The 16,948-nt window shown below is 51.8% G+C and overlaps 1 protein-coding gene across 1 annotated transcript in view; it reads left to right on the top strand.

Moving 5' to 3' along the window:
* The window catches only part of Igfn1 (immunoglobulin like and fibronectin type III domain containing 1), a 31,082-nt gene extending 15,803 nt beyond the window's left edge, over positions 1–15,279 (top strand). The window contains exons 13-25 of the mRNA XM_027945606.2: positions 2,306–2,423; positions 2,883–3,007; positions 3,888–4,029; positions 4,390–4,689; positions 5,318–5,617; positions 6,102–6,275; positions 7,304–7,432; positions 8,744–9,046; positions 9,950–10,038; positions 11,430–11,625; positions 12,327–12,626; positions 13,568–13,894; positions 14,736–15,279. Coding sequence (XP_027801407.2) covers positions 2,306–2,423; positions 2,883–3,007; positions 3,888–4,029; positions 4,390–4,689; positions 5,318–5,617; positions 6,102–6,275; positions 7,304–7,432; positions 8,744–9,046; positions 9,950–10,038; positions 11,430–11,625; positions 12,327–12,626; positions 13,568–13,894; positions 14,736–14,749 — 2,517 coding nt within the window. The 3' untranslated portion in view covers positions 14,750–15,279. The remainder of the gene's footprint in view (positions 1–2,305; positions 2,424–2,882; positions 3,008–3,887; positions 4,030–4,389; positions 4,690–5,317; positions 5,618–6,101; positions 6,276–7,303; positions 7,433–8,743; positions 9,047–9,949; positions 10,039–11,429; positions 11,626–12,326; positions 12,627–13,567; positions 13,895–14,735) is intronic.
* Positions 15,280–16,948: the final 1,669 nt, after the last annotated feature.

The raw sequence follows: 16,948 nt of genomic DNA, 5'->3' as shown, positions 1-16,948 counted from the left end.
GGACATGGGGTCAAGACGTGAGGCAGGTTATAGGAATGGTATTAGAGGTTCTGGAGCTAAGGGGTTAGGGGATGAGACAGGTTATAGGAGTGGTATTGGAGGTTCTGGGGGTATGGGGTCAGGGGGTGAGGTAGGTTATAGGGGTGATATTGGGGACATGGGATCAGAGGAAAAGGCAAGTTATAGGGGTGGTATTGGAGATCCTGGAGATATGAGGTCAGGGGGTGAGGCAGGTTATAGAAGTGGTATTAGAGGTTCTGGGTATAAGGGGTTGGGCGATAAAGCAGGTAATAGGGATGATATTAGAAGTTCTGGAGATAAGGGGTCAGAGGGTGAGGCAGGTTATAGGGGTGGTATTGGAGGTCGTGGGGACATGGGGTCAGGGAGTGAGGCAGGTTATAGGGGTGGTATTGGAGGTCCTGGGGACATGGGGTCAGGGGGTAAAGCAGGTTATAGGGGTGGTATTGGAGGTCCTGGGGACATAGGGTCAGAGGGTAAAGCAGGTTATAGGGGTGGTATTGGAGGTCCTGGGGACATGGGGTCAGGGAGTGAGGCAGGTTATAGGGGTGGTATTGGAGGTCCTGGGGACATGGGGTCAGGGAGTGAGGCAGGTTATAGGGGTGGTATTGGAGGTCCTGGGGATATGGGTTCAGGGGGTGAGGCAGGTTACAGAGGTGGTATTGGAGGTCCTGGGGACATGAGGGCAGGGAGCAAGGCAGGTTGTAGGGGCAATTTGGAACATTCTGGGGATGCTTTGACATGGGGTGAGGCAGGTTTTAGGGATGGTGTAAGGGGAGCTGGAAGAATGGGGACAGGGGATGAGGTTGGTTTTAGAGGAAGCTCAGGAGGATCTGGGGCAATGGGGCCTGAGGGCAAGATGCACTATGGAGAAGGCTCTGGGAGGTTTGGAACACCAGGCTCACTGATGGGAATGAGACAGGATGCAGGACCCAGAGACCACAAAGCCATGGGGGAGGGGGTAGGATACGGGGTAGCATCAGAAGGTGGCACAGGCTCCTATGATGGTCCAGAAAAGGGCAGAGGAATGGGGCATGCACATGGTGAAGGTCCTGGGATAGCTGGAATGCTGGGGACTGCAGATGATGCTGCACACAGGGACAGCCTCAGGAGCCCAGGGATGCTGGGGTCACAGGAAGTGCCACAGACTCTTTCAGATGGAAGGGGCTCCAAGACCAGTCTTGGGGGCTATGGAACCTCAGGGATTCCTACAGCCTCGGGGGCTGTTTGTTCCAAAGGAAAATCAAGTGTTGGAGAGTGGCAAGATGGTTCTGGGATTCCAGGGTCTCCTAGGGACAGAGGAGCTCCTAGGGGGGAGGGTGAGTCTCTAGGCCAAGCAGGGGGTTTGGGGGCTTTTAGGTTTCTTGATGGTAGGAAGGCAGTAGAAGGTGAGACCTGGGCAGGGACAGCTGCTCTTGAGTCTGGACATGAACAGGACTTAAGGAAAGCAGGGTCAGGGACCATGGACAAGGGCAGAATGGCTGGCCCATGGGGAGAGGCACCCCAGGGAGGGAGGGACTCACTACCAGGAGGCAGAAGGATGGGAGCAGGTTCTGGTAGCCCAGCCTGGCAAGATCAGGAGTTTGGCCAAAGCAGCACACATGCTGGGAACTGCATCCCAGGCTCTGTGGCCCATGGTTCTCAGCAGGAGAAAGATTCCACTTTCAGGGGAACCCATGAGGGGCCAGGGGACTCTAGAGGCAGGGAACATGCACCAGGTTACGGGGCTGCTGGTGGACATCAAGGCCCATGGTCCCCGGAAAGCAAAGGTTCAATCTCTAGAAGGAGCAGGTCTGGTGGTACAGAGGACTCAGGTGGCCTAGGCACAGGGAATTCCACAGAGTGGGAGGATGGTCTTGCCCCCAAACCTGGGGAGTCCAGACTGCAGGGATCCAGGAATGGCTTAGACGATTCCTTTGGCAGAAAAGGCTCTGGAGGTAGATCAGGGAGGATCCAGGGCCCAGGCTCTCAATTAGGGCAAGGACAGGGAGGAGGAAGGGGGTCTCTTGGGGAGCAGGGGTTTTTGGAGGCTGAGAATGACAAAGCCCAAAGTCCCAGGACCCTAAAGGAGTATGAAAAATGGGAGGCAGGAGAGTCTGGCAGGTCAGGCAGGAGGCCAGGTCCCCGCTGGAGCAGGTATCAGGCACAGTCTGGGGTTGAGGCAGCGAAGAGAGGGGGCACAGAGGAGGCCAGAGGCCGGAGGCAGCTACCTGGCAGTGATAATGGAGAGCACCTGGGGGAGACTCAGAGTGGAGATGTGAGCCAGGGCACCCCCAGACATCTTGGCAGCAGGAAAAGTGCCAAAGACTGCAGGTTGGACATCCTTGATGAGGGGCAGAGTGCCATGCAGAGTTCCAGGTCTGGATACAAGCCCGGCACTGGCAGTTTCTCCCCGACGGCCGGAGGTAGGTATTCCTGGCTGGGCTATTGGGGGTGGGGTGCAGCAAAGGAGAAGTGTCCTGAACACTGAGATGCCTGGGCCATTCCCATCCGTGCCAGCACCCCCATTTTCAGGAGCCTCTTGCAAATTCAGTAAACAACTACTTCCTCTTTGTGTAGACTGATTCCAGGCTGTGTGAGACTCAGAGGCCCCCTGGGCACCTGGTCCTAAAATCCTATGACAGAAATACCAGAGTTGTGAAGCAGGCCAGAGATCCCCCTTCCCTCAGAAGACCCTGGGGACTTCTTATCTGTGTGACTCAGGGGCCCCTCTACCAGCCTAGGTCCTGCTGAGAAAAGTGGAGGCTTGTCTGTGCTGACACTGGGGGATCCCAGTGGGCAGGACCATGGTGGCCATCCCCAGGGTGCAGCGCAGGCTATGACCTGGGAGGCTGGGCCTTGAGGACTCCTTTGTGTATCTCCAGGCCCCAGGGGCTACTTCTCTCAGGGCTTGGCTGACACAGAGGTGCAGCAGGGGAAGGCCGCCACGCTTTCCTGTACCCTCACCAGGGACCTGGGACCTGGTGCCTGGTTTAAGGATGGAGTCAAGGTATTGTCCCCTCACACTTTCTTTTTACCAACCAATGTGGGTGCCTGTGGGGGTGGGGGCAGGGACAAAGCAGAGGGATAGAGGATAGAAGGTTGGCTAAAAAAATTGTTTATTACTCTCAATTTTACTTATGTACCCACTTTGAGAGAAGCTTAAATAGCCAGAAACTTGGTGTGTTTAAAATTTTTAAAAAAATCATAAATGAATGTGGTGCCAGCCAATCCCGTGGCATACCCCTTGTTCTTCCACCTCCCCCAATGTCTTCTCTACACCTGCACCTGCCAAGGTCCACCCACCCTCCAAGGCATCATACAAATGCACCTTCCCATCCCAACCAGGGGCCTCTTTCGTCAGTCTTGCAGCTCCTCTGTGCTCCCTCATAGCTCTCACGTCAGGAGGAGATAGCATAGCGGTTCAGAGCACATGGCATCCGGGAGATCTGATTCCAGATCTCCAGTTATGTGACTTTGGACAAGTTCCTTGCCTATAAAATGGAACTAACAATACTACCTTTTTTTTTTTTGTATTGGAGATTTAACACAAAAGGGATGTTACCACTGAGCCACATCCCCAGCCCTTTTAGTTTTTGAGACAATTTAGCAATTAAGTTGCTTAGGGCCTTGCTAACTTGCTAAGACTCAACTCAAACTTGTGATCCTCTTGCCTCAGCCTCCCAAGTCGCTGGGATTACAGGCATGCGCCACTGAGCCCTGCTACCTATCTGATAAGGTTGTTGTCACAGTTAAATGAGGTAGGAAGCAAGGAGTGCCCGTGCAGGCACAAAGCTATCAGATCCCATAGCAACTGCACCAGCAGAGGGCGCTGGAGGTGCCAGGTGCGCTTGGGAGTGACTGTCTCTTGCTTTGGCCCTTGTCTCCAGCTCACCGCCCAGGATGGGGTCGTCTTTGAGCAAGAAGGCCTGGTGCACAGACTCCTTATCGACTGCGTGCAGGGCACCCAGGCTGGGAGGTACACCTTTGTGGCCGGCAACCAGCAGAGTGAGGCCACCCTGACCGTCCAGGGTGAGGTCCAGCCCTGTCCTTACCTGTCTGGCAGTCTCTGCAAAAGTAGATAAGCTTTACTTAGAAACCCCTTAATTTTTTTGTAACCAGTCTTCAGCTTTTCAGTCTGAGAAGATGACTTATAAAACCAACCCAAGCTCCTCCCCTTCCAGTGTCTTATCTCCTTCCTTGCTAGGAAGTCCTTGGTGAGGTCTAACCCTGGTCCCTCCTGCTTTAAAGTCCATTTCCCTTATATGTCCTCATGAGGTGGGGTGTGGGGTTTCTTACTCTTAGCCCAATCTCCCTCTGGATTCTTCTTTCAGTGTTCCCAGGGACTTGGTGCCTGTCTTCTTTGACTCCCTTGTCCTGTTTTTCCTCTAGATCCCCCCGTAATTGCTCCAGATGTGACAGAGAAACTGAGAGAGCCACTGGTGGTCAAGGCTGGGAAGCCGGTGACAATGAAGATTCCCTTCCAGAGCCACTTCCCTGTTCAGGCCACCTGGAGGAAGGACGGGGCCGAGGTGGTGGGCAGCAGCCGCAGGGGGGCCCAGGTGGCCTTGGGGGATGGCTACACACGACTGTGCCTTCCCAGCGCAAGCAGGAAGGATGGTGGCCAGTACAACGTGATGCTAAGGAGCGAGGGAGGCTCTGTGCAGGCTGAGCTCACCCTGCAAGTCATAGGTGCCAACCCCAGCCTTCGCCCCATCCGAGGCCTGAGGGTCCCGGGAATTCCAGGTCCTCCCTGACAGTAGGGGCAGGTCTGGGGTGCAGTCTCTGCGGGCTCTTTTGCATGCTGTTTTGCATCCAAAGCCACCCCTGTCTGTCCTCTGTCTGCTCCCTATACTGAGCAGGAAGATGCAGTTTGGATGAACAAGGCCCAGGCTCCTGCTGGGAGATGTGGTTATTCTCCCACGAGCCCCAATGCACAGGGTGCTAGGGAAGTTGCTGGAGTGAGATTGAGGCCCCCAGCTTCAGTGGTGCCAACAACATAGGACTGCTGTGTCCAGGAGGCTGAGCTGGTCCCATGCACCCACCCAATGGGGCTGGTATGGGTTAAAGCATTGCATGGTACATCTGTGTGTGTGTGTGTGTGTGTGTGTGTGTGTGTGTGTGTGTGTGTGTGTTGGGGAAGTAGAGACCAGGGACATCTGTCTGTCTCAGGAAACCTGTGAACCTCTGGGTAATGTCCAAGGCTCTCTGGGTAGTCCACCCCATTGCAGGCTTGCCCACTGTGGAGGGAAGGCCAACATGGCTTCTTTCCAACTTCTCTGACCCCTTTCTCCTCCTGCTCCTCTCGGTGGATCCTCAGACAAGCCTCAGCCCCCACAGGGCCCCTTGGAGGTGCAGGATGGCCACAGGGCTGGTGTCTGCCTCCGCTGGCAGCCCCCGAAGGATGATGGGGGCCGGGCCGTGGAGCACTACGTGGTGGAGAGGCGACAGGCTGGCAGGAGCACTTGGCTGAAGGTGGGCGAACCCCCCACTGACAGCACTACCTTCACCGATGCCGGCGTGGAGCGGGGCAGAAAGTACACTTTCCGTGTGCGAGCTGTGACCTCGGAGGGGGCTGGGGAGGCCCTGGAGTCTGAGGAGGTGTTGGTGGCTCCTGACGGTGAGAGAAAGGGCTGGGGCTGGTGGTTGGGACACTCTTAGATCCACATTGGGCCAGAGGGCAAGCAGGTCTGCCCCTGCAGCTAAAGGACACTGGCTTCTGCCTGGGGCCTTGAAGTCCTTCTAAAGCCCAATGGAGACTCCTTGCCTCAGCTTGATTTGGGATCTGGCAACCAGGACAGGAAATAAGATTGATGGTGCCTATGGGAGTGAAGGGACCAGCACACAGCCTGCTCTCTCAGGGCCCGAGTAGAGGCCAGCATCTTTCTCTATCATATCCTCCTAGTTTGGGATATCCTAACAGGGGACTTAAGGCTGAAAGATTTTGAACCTATCATGCCTGCATCTGAACAGTGTCCCAGAGCAGTCTAGCCAATTCCTACAGTCCCAGGAAAGAGTAGGGTGCCAGATGTTCCGTGCCTTCTACCTCAGAATCTCCTCATGAGCCTTAGCCTCTGGCTGACCTTCACCTTCTTTGCTCCCAGCAATCCCAGGGCCCCCTTCCACCCCGGCCATTCTATCGGCCTCCAGCCAGGGCATCACTCTCACATGGACAGCACCTCGGGGCCCTGGCAGTGCCCACATCCTGGGTTACCTGGTTGAGAAGCGCAAGAAGGGGAGCAACACCTGGACAGCCGTGAACGATCAGCCCATGTCTGGTGAGCAGGCCTGAGGGATGCTTCTCATTGCCCTGGCTCCAAGTTGCTTAGACTTCCTCTTGGCATAGGAGCGTTGCCAGTCCAAATTGGTTTAATAGAATAGGTCTCATCCGGGATGATTTTGTGTCGAGGGGACATTGGCAATATGTGGAGCCATTTTTGATTGTCACAACTGGGTGGGGAGTAGATGATACCGGCACCTGATATGAAGGAGCCAGGGTTCTGCTGACTATCCTACAGTACACAAGAGCTCCCCTACTCCCAACAAAACCAGAGAATTATCTGGCAAGAAACATCAACAGTGCTCAGGTTGAATAACCCTGGTTTACAGAAGTCCTGGGTTAGAGCCAGAGATGAAGGTGTGAGTCCTGGGCCCTCTACTTCTGACCTTGTCTTTGGGTAGCCCTCTTCTTCTCTAGATCTATTTCCTCATCCACAAATAGAGAGAAGAGAACAATCCTCATGGTTCTGTCTCATTAAGTAGATTCCTAAGAACCAGCTGCTTTCTGAGATCAGAAAGAACTTGAAAAAGCCAAAGCGTTGGGCAGATGCTAAGGTATCCCATGACCCTTTGCATTTCTGTGTTTTGCATGCTGTGGAAGCCAGGTTTGTGGAGGAAAGAAGGGACCAGAGCAGACAGTCAGGAGACTGGCTTCTAGTTGTGGCTGAGCTACTTAGGAGCAGAACCCTCTCAGGGCCTTATAATTCCACCTCCAGAAAGACGGAGATGAAGGGAGGGCACCACCCTCCCAACTCCACTACTGATTCAACTTCATTTAAATGAACAGCTCTGTAAGGTAGCACAATCTGGAGAGATTAAGGCACTTCAGCAAATTGGTGGCAGAACCAGATAGGGATTTGGGACCCCAGCATCTTTTCGCCTTGGAGAGAACTGAGTCACACGTGGATGGCCAGAGAAGGGAAGTATTAGGGCCCAGCCTTGTTCTTCTTTGAACTTGGAAGCACCAAGATGTCTGTTCATCTCCTGGTCCCCCAGTGTGGGATTAATGTAGGGTGTCTCTTCACAGAGAGGAAGTGCACTGTGGAAGATGTGCGGCAGGGCTGTCAGTATGAGTTCCGGGTCACAGCAGTGGCCCCCTCAGGCCTTGGAGAGCCTGGGCCCCCATCTGATGCTGTCTTTGCCCGAGACCCCATGAGTGAGTAGGATGTCAACCCAAGGGGTGGTGGTGGGATGGGTGGTGAGCATGGGATGGTTCTGAAGCACAGTGGGACGGGACAGGAGGTCACAGGTAGGAGAAAGTGGCCAGGAGGGCTGGAAGATATGGGTTAAAAGGCCACTGGGATGAGGCATATCTTAGGGGCCCTCTATTGAAATCAATCAGAATTAAAAGACTCCTTCCTGACCATGTCACTTGCTCTCTGGCTTCTGGGCAGGTCAGTCCCCAAGTTGGCCAGGCGGCAATCTATTTGAATGAATACACTGGGAATAGAATATTTTATAAATTTAATTGTTCAAAGGGGCATCTAAATTTCAGTCCTAGGAAGGGCAAAGTGTGGAATGGAGGGATGAGGGAGGAGAACTGGCTGTGCACCTTTTCTTGTCAAGGAAAATCTCTCTTGACTACTCTATAATCAGTGATGAAAATGGAGATAGCAAATAGGATAGGCAGTGTTGGGGTAGTAGTCACAAGGGTGACTACATTCCCTAGATTTTTTTGAGGGGGGTTGCTGGGATTGTACCCAGGGCCTCACACATGCTGGACCAGTGCTCTACCACTGAGCTACACCCCCGCCCTATGTTTCTTAGATTCTTGCTACTGAGCAAAGTCTGGGCAGCATCACCAGGGAACTTATTAGAGTTCGCTCAGCCTCACCTCCGACCTACTGAATCAGATCTGTGTTTTTAACAACATTCCCTGGTGATTTGTATACAGAAAGCACTGCCCTAGACCAACACTTTCCAAACTTCACTGGGAATTTATTTAGAGACACCCGGGAGCTCTTCCTGCCCTGTTGCTCAGGATGCACCCAAATCAGAATCTCTGGGGCTGCCCATATTTTTAAGCTCCCGGGTGGGTCCAACATTCAGCACTCTCCAAAGCCCTTCTACATGTACCCTGCCTTTCCTGTGTTCCAGACAGCCCCCTCCTGGGGTAGGGAGTGCTGTTATTATTTCTGTTTAACAGATGTGTCTGCTCTGCGTGCCCAGAGGCAGTTCTAACTCAGCGCTTACAGTTCAGAAAAAAAGACACAGAGTTCTAGTCTTCAGGGATAAAGGATCCTAAGAGGTCATCCACTAAAGTCCCCATTTTCAAGAATTAGAGAGGGTGGTTAGGTACTGGACAGAGGCAGAGTTTGGTTCAGGTAGGTGCTTCAGGGGCCACGAAGTGAAAGGACCCCAAGAGAAAGAAACTGTCTCCCATGGGAAGGCTAATCAATGTCCACCTGAGTGACCTCCACCAAGAGAGGCTGATGCCATTTCTGATATTTCCACTGTGCTTGACCAGGACCCCCTGGGCCTGTGCGGGATCTTCAAGTCACGGACACATCACACACCAGCATCACCCTGAGCTGGGTGGGGCCAGATGCCCAGGATGGGGACAAAGCTCAGGGATATGTGGTGGAGCTGTGTGGCTCAGACAGTCTCCAGTGGAGCCCATGCCACGTGGGCACTGTGCCTGGGACCTCCTTCACAGTCAAGGGGCTTCGGCCTCGAGAGAGCTACTTTGTGCGGGTGACAGCAGTTAATGACGGGGGCCACGGCCAGCCCACTGCCCTGGACACCATAGTGCACACCGTGCCTGTTACTGGTGAGTACCACCTCTTTCCCACACTGAGCCCTGCAGGCCCTTCCTGAGAGGGGGCTGCCGAGCAGCCACCATGCACGTGCTGAGCCAGGATCCCCTTCCCCAGCCTGACAAAGTAACATGTGTTGACACTTCCCATGTGCAAGGTGCTGGGCCGGGCAGGCCTAGTTGGAAATGGTTTCTCATTGCAGCTCATTACAAAGTTGATATTATTTTTATGCCCAATATACAGAGAAGGAAACTGAGATCCCAGGTCCTTTTCCCAATGTCTCACCCTTGGTGTGAGGCAGAGCCAGGATTTGAAACAGGTGACTCCAAGGCACAAGGGCCGCTCAGCTCAGGCAGTTCCTGGTCAGGGTGGAGCATGCCCCAGACCCCGTTACCAAAAGGCAGACTGTCTTTCCCTTTGGGTCTTAGTTACTAGAACCAGCTGACCTGTCTTTGACCCAAGTTGACACTGGGCCAGCCCAGCTGACCCTAGTCATCATGTGAAAATAAGGAGAAAAGCACACAGCACCTGAGTCCAAAATCTCAGAATCTTGTCCTGGCTCTGTTCCTAACTCAGTGTGACCCCGGGCAAGTCACCTCCTGTCTTAGATTGGTGGTTATGTCACCTGCAGAACCAAAAAGATGGACTGTTTGTCACTTCCTTCTTCCAGGCTAACCCTAACCCTCTGCCTTCCCTACCCCAACTCCTGTCCCTCTCCTCCAGCATGTCCCCACCACTCCTGGGGCTCCCCTCCCCACTTTCTTCTGCCCAGTGCCTCTCCTTTGAGGTTCTTCCGCTGGATGGGATTTTAGCAGCAATTAGACTGGCCTGGCCTCCCCTTCTGCTCTGCTGCGTTGGTGACCGGGGGCTGGGGTCCAACCGTGGAGGGAGGTGACAAGCCATTTTATGTGTTCCAGGCTGCCCCAAATTCCTCATGGACTCCAATGCAAAGGACTCAGTGATGGTCAGAGTTGGGGACACCATTCGTGTGCCTGTCTCCTTTGAAGTGAGTGGGTCTCGAAGGTGTGGGGAAGGGAATCCAGAGTGGCCGAGGGAGACAGAGAGCTCTGTGGTTCTCTTGCCTTCGTTGTTGTTGTTGTTGTTTTTGGGGGTGGGGGTCTGTAGTCAGTGAAGTCAGGCCACAGGTGAGGAAGGAGGGAGGAGGGTCCTCATCCCTGGTGGCTGGGTGGCCTTTCTGCTCCCTGTACAGTATACACAACCCTCTAATGGGACCTTCTGGTACTGCACCTCCAAATTAGGGCTCTCACTTTTCCTCACCACTTTCGTCTGCGAATTCAGAGGGTCTCAGGATGATCCTCCACCGATGCTAACACCTCCCGGCTCTAGGGACACCATAGCACTAGCATAGTGATTAAAAGCATAGATTGCCTGGGTTCAAATTCCAATGTCATCACTGACTTTGGACAAATACCTTAACCTCTCCGTTTCAACTTCCTCCTCTTTCAATGGAGATAAATATAACCTAACTGAAAGGGTTGTTTTCAGAAGGAATCAATCCCCTGAAAGCACATGAACAGCCTGGTGTATGGCCAGCATTCAATATGTGTTACTTTTATTATTATCATATTTATTGTTATCAAAATCATTATCACCTGTGTGGGAGGCTCAGCAATGGCAGAGCCATAATGCATCTCTGCCTTAATCTAAATGACATGTTTTTAGCTATTAGACACTGGAGGACAATGGCAGCGATGACATGTTAAACATGTACTGAGTGTTCTCTACACTCTCAGCCCTGCTCTCTGTGCGTTCCAAGTATTGGTAACTCCTTGAGTCCTTGGATTGTTAGTCCAGGTGCTAACAATCAGTTACTGTTAGCTTCCCCAGTGTGCCCGCCACTGAGGTTCCCACAGGCGGTTGGCAGTATGGTCATCAAGCAGCTGGACTGGTCTCCCAGTCAGTCAGGGTCACCTCAGTTCTAGACCAGACCACTATAATCGCCCTCCTGCATTCTCTCCCTATCACAGGGATTCCCAAGTCACCCCCTGCCTGGTCCTTCTCACTCCCATCCAGCACCAGGTGAATCCAGATTCAGTGATGTTTTCTTGCTCAACGTCTTAGAGCAGCAGCTCAGTGCTTAGAGAATAAGACCCGGATGTCTGCATGGGCGGGGTGCTAGGGTATTGCCTGGCCTACCTGGCCAGCTTCCTTTCCTATTCCACCACCTCCACCTGCCAGCCCCACACTACATCACCGCCTCTCTACTGGCCTGCTTCTGAACAGGCACTTGCCCACCTCTGAGTTTGCGCAGACGTTTCCCCTCCCAGAATGCTCTTCTCACCACCTCTACTCTAGGCCCAGCCTGAATAGCTCCACTTCCACACCACCACCAAAGCTCCCACTTCTCAACCCTTCCTTCCTCTCATTTTCCTCCAGGCTGGCCCCATGCCTGAGGTGACCTGGCTGAAGGATGGCTTGACTTTGTCCAAGAGAAGTGTGACCACCACCAAGGATGGCCTTACCCAGCTTCTGATTCCTACAGCTGGCCTCTCAGACAGTGGTCGCTACACTGTGGTGCTGAGGAACCTTCAGGGGAAGGAGGCTGCCTACGACTTCCTCATCAGGGTGGCAGGTGAGGCGGCATGGCTCTGGGCTCCAAGCACTGGCTGGGCCACTCACCGAGGCATGGAGGTTTCCCCTGCCTTGGCACAGGTCTCAGCCATTCTACTGGCCTGTGTGTGCAAGGTGGCACACTGTCTTCTTTTCCTCTGTGCTTGAAGACAGGAAGAAGGGCAGGGGGAGGGTCCCTTATGGGCTTTAATTATTCTTCTGACCCAGGACCTTAGGGACAATTCAGCCACATCCCCTCCCTAGACCCCAGTTAGTCTTGGTTTGGAGCCCATGAGCAACGGTGGTCACCACCATTACAGCACTGGAAAGACCCCATGGAAAGAAGTGTCTGGGTCCCTTGTACAGGATAAAGGTTGCCCTCCCCTGAAGTAACTCCCAGGCAGCCCTTATCTTGGAGAAGTCTCTGGATATTCAGACAAGATGAAACAGAGGAATGGAGGGAGTCTGTACCTTGATTTTGTGAAAACCTCTGTCCATGTCCTATGTCATTTTCCCTAAAAACTCAAGTGAATTAAAACGTATTCTTTTGGGAAAGGTTTTCTACCCTCTACAGATAACTGTGCACCCCTGACCAAGTGCCCTCCAGTTACCTGCCTTCCAAGATTGCAACCCCCAGAAGACTCAGGGGCTCTGGAGGGGACCATACCAGAAGCCCTGCTGGGTCCCCTGCAGTGCATGCTCCCTCTACCCTATCTCCTGCAGCATGCCCACAGGCTCCTGGGCCCATCCGCCTGCAGGAGAATGTGCCCAGGACAGTGACAGTCCAGTGGGAGCCCTCTCCAGACGAGGTCCAGGGTCCCCCTCTGCACTACACGGTGCTGATGCGCTCCTCGTCACACGGCTCCTGGCACGAGGTGGCTGACCGCATCCACACCAACCACTTCACCCGCCTGGGCGTCCTTCCTGGCATTGAGTACCACTTCCGAGTAGTGGCCAAGAATGAGCTGGGGACCAGCAGACCCTCAGACACCAGTGAACCCTGGTGCCTCCCCAGGCAGAGAGGTGAGGGTCCCCTGGAGGGGGAGAACTTAGCTGACTATGCTCTGTACTTAGGCCACCTATTCTAGGGCGGTGGAGTGTGCAGGGTGGGGCAGAGTGGCAGCTATGGCAGAGATGGCGGGGAGCCTGTCCAATGAACTGGACCATGGGTCCATCCAGAACCAGAGCCATGGCTTGGTCTTCCCAGCTCCTGCCTGACCCCTCCTCTACTGATGTTCCTTGTGTTCTGACTCAGGGTGGGTCCTCCCTGCAGGGAGAACAAGTTGGCCTGTGGGTGTTTGGGTGGATTGTATATTGGGGAGACCACAGCAGAAGCCCTGCTGAGTCTTCAGGGAGCCCACCAGAGCTGTCCCCTCTAGAGTGTCTTGGCTAGGGATCAGGAAACAGACTTCTCTACCTGGTTCTGTGTGAACTGTCGTTTAACTTGCCAACACGGGCCCTCCTTGGACTTGACTTGCCCATTTGGGCGAGATGAACAACTCTTGACTTCAGTGGCTACATGCTACCCACCTGAGCATCCCAGAATGGCCTCCTGCATGCTTCTAGATGAGAGATGAGGGCTATAAATTTAGCCATAAATTTAGAAGTTATCATGTTTCTGAAAACAAAGTGTATGTTACAATCAAATAGATGTGGAACTTAAAAGAGGTCACTAGAAAAAGCAGATTATAAAATCAGATGGGTGATTTAATTTCTAATAAAATGCAAAAAGATCTAGAAGTTTCTACACCAAAATATTAGCTTCAGTCATTTATATATATATATGTGGGTAGAGAGATCATGATTGGTTCTTACTCTTATCCTTTGGATTCTGAGTTCTAATCTGTCTGCAGTGAATGTGTGTTAGGCAATGGGCGTCAGCACCGTGAACTTTCTATAGACTTGGCCCAGACAGGTCTTCTCGCTTTCTGACCCTCCTCCCTGTCGCCCTGGTTTCCATGCAGGCAGATTCACAGTGAGGGCTCCAAGCTACCGGGAACCAGACCTGAGCCAGAAGCCCCGGTTCCTGGTGGGCCTGCGGACCCACCTGCTGCCTCCAGGATGCGAGTGTCGCATGACCTGTGCGGTGCAGGGATCACCCCGGCCTCATGTCACCTGGTTCAAGAATGATCAGAGTCTGGAAGGACACCCCACAGCATATAGCACTGATATGCTGGGCGTGTGCTCCCTTGTCATCCCCAGCGTCTCCCCTAAGGACAGTGGCAAGTACAAGGCTGTGGCTGAGAACCCGCTGGGCCAGGCTGTCAGCACTGCCACCCTCATCGTCACAGGTAAGGGTGGCTGTCCTGGCAATGGGCCACACTGGCAAGGGAGCAGGAAGAGAGCCAGAGGAACAGCCACCTGCCTGCCTTCAGGGAGCTGTCCCTTCTAGAGTGTCTTGGCTGGGGGTCAGGAGACAGGCTTCTCTACCTGGCTCTGTGTGAACTATCATTTAACTTGCCACCATGGGCCCTCCGTGGCCTAAACTTGCCCAGCTGGGTGAGATGAGCAACTCTTAACTTCAGTGGCTACATGCTGCCCACCTGAGCATCCCATGGTGGCCTTCCACATGCTTCTAGATGAGAGATGAGAGGCTTCTTCTCTGTGACCACTCATAAATATGTCCAGATAGGGACATTTAGTGCCTACAGGGCCATATTGACTCTCTCACTGTAATCTCCAGTAAAGCAAATAGTATTTATTGATAAGAAAACATTTCCCCCCAGTGGTACTGAAAATATATTGTATTTTGAATAGAAAAAAAAATAAATAATAAATCCTAAACATTTTTAGTTATTCAGAATTGACCTTTGTGCAAAAATGACCCTTCAGCACCGGTCAGAGCATCTCTCAGGGCATCTGTTCAGAGCCACTTAGGTGCTACCCTCAAATGCCCCAGCTTGAAGATACTCATAGTTCCAGAAAAAAGTGGGTATTTGATGGTGTTAGAGTTGCCCAGAGGGCTAGAGAAGGACTTTACCTAAGCTCTGAGAGCATGTGGTGGCCATGGATTTGAACCTGGGCCCACTGTGGCAGAGCCCGCAGAGCTAAGCTGTATTGCCTTCACCATGGATAGGTGTGGGAGGGGCAGCTGCCCCTTGTAGACCAGCTGGAATATCCTGTGTCTTGCAGAAACCAGCTCCTAGCCTCACCCTACTCTGGGATGGCCCTGCCCGGCCCCCCAGCCACGGGATGGATGACAGAACTCTGAAGCTTCACTTCTGACACACACGCCGGCCTGGGGAGATGATCCCGAAGGATGGAGTCCATGCCTTGAGACTCAGGAGTAAGAGGGCTTCTGGGGATACTTGCCCAGCAAGACAGAGAGTCCTTGGGGAAGAAAAAGAAGGGTACAAGTGGTAGTCCCAGAATAGTCACTGAAAAGGATGACAGCAAACCTCCCAGATCTGCCCACATGGATTTCTTTCTTCTCCACTTCAGGAGACCTGGAAAGAGCCCGCCTGCAGGGTGCTCCTTGTTTGCCTAGTCTGGGCCCCTTAGAGGGAGGGTGGGAGAAGCTGAGCCTCTGTGACATCAGGAAGGAAAGAGGTCCTGGGTGAGAATAAGGGCATCAAGGGTGTGTGTTGGGGCACGGGAGACACCTTCTGTACTTTCCTTCATTAAAACATCTAAGAAATTTTTGCAAATCAACTTGGGTTTTGTGTGTTGTAGGAAAGATTCCAAAGCAAAGGTTTATGTATACCAGGCTCCTGCTGGGAGACGGGGTGGGCTCTGGTTCAAGGGAAGAACAAGGTCAGAGTTAGGCTCTCCTGCCTAACTGCGTAGGCCTATGCAGTTAATAGCAAGAGCAGAAAAGCCCAGAAAGGCTAGAGGCTCTGTGTAGCAGAGGCCTCCCTTCCTCCTGGCCCATGCCTCCCGCATGCTTCCACCCTCAAGCATCCTCCAAGCAGCAGGGCTAGAGCCCTGCCTTGGGGGGTATACGTAAGGGGACCACAGAACTGGTTGCCTAGGACTGTCAAATGCCTGTCCCTCCCCAGAGACAGAAACAGTCTGGGCTGGCGAGAATCCTAGAGAGCAGGAACACAATCTGCTCTTCACTCCCTCTTTTTGGATCCTGGTCTCTGCTTTCCACAGTCTCCCTTTGCACCCCCTCCCCCAGTTCTGTGGCAGATTCAGGAAGAAAGGAACAAAAATCACAGGACAGGGGGTGAGGACAGCACCAGACCTTTCTTTTTTGCTTTGAAAAACCTTACAAGGTTTGTTGAAAATCCCGGAGACCATGTATGTATTTATGGGTGTATTTTTAAACATTTTATTCCTTATTCCTCTTCTATTTTCTGGAAAAGGTTGTATACAATTGATGTTCTATCTTCCTTAAATATATGGTAGAAATTACCAAATAAAACCAGAGGGCTTGGAGTTTTCTTTGTGGGAGGGATTTGGCCACCAAGTGTAAGTCAATTTTTTCAATAGCTATATAAGGCTGTCCAAGTTATCAGCATCTTTTTGAATGACATTTGATAATCTATGACTTTCAAAGAATTTGTCCATTTCACCTAAACTGTTGAATTTATTGGCATAAAGTTGTTAAAAACATTCCCTTATAATCAATCCATTTACTGTTCTATAGGCTCTCCGAGATATTGCCTCTTTCATCCTTCAGATTGGTAAAACTTATGTCTTCTCTCTTTTATGCTTAGTCAATTGATTTATCAATGTTTTACAAGGACCACCTTTTGATTTCATCCATTTTCTCTATTATTTTTCTGTTTTCAATTTCATTGGTTTCTACTCTTGGTTTTACCATTTTCTTCCTTCTGCTAACTTTGGGGTTTAATTTGCTCTTTCCCCTTCCTAGTTTGCTAAGGTCAAATCTTAGATCATTAAATTATAGATTTTTACTTCCCTTCTAATTCAAGGATTTTTCCTTTAAGTGCTGTTTTAACTTCATCCCATATTTTTGCACGTTGGGCCTTAATTTCCATTCAGTTCAAGACATTTTCCAATTTGTCTTATTATTTCTTCTTTTACCCATAAATTATGTAAAGGTATGTTGCTAAATTTCAAAGTAGGTGGGATTTCCTAGTATTTATTATTGATTTCTAGCTTGATTCTGTTATGGTTAGAGAAAATACTTTTATGATTTTAATCCTTCAAAAGAGGAAACGTGTTTCATGGCCCCAAACATGGTCCTCCTTATTCAGTGTTCTCTGTGCACTTGAAAATAATGTGCATGCTGCTGTTGGGGGGAGTTTTCTGACCAGTTAGGTCAAGTTGGTTAATAGTGTTATTCAGTTTTCAGGTCCTTACTGATTTTCTTTCTAATTGTTGTCTCAAGTGTTTCAAAATGTCCTTTACTAAAATTTGCATTTTCTCCCATAATG

Source organism: Marmota flaviventris, chromosome 12, assembly GCF_047511675.1.
Source record: "Marmota flaviventris isolate mMarFla1 chromosome 12, mMarFla1.hap1, whole genome shotgun sequence".
NCBI classification, from domain to species: domain Eukaryota; kingdom Metazoa; phylum Chordata; class Mammalia; order Rodentia; family Sciuridae; genus Marmota; species Marmota flaviventris.
The sequence above is the reverse complement of the archived record's forward strand: the minus strand, read 5'-3'. Positions and strand labels throughout refer to the sequence as shown.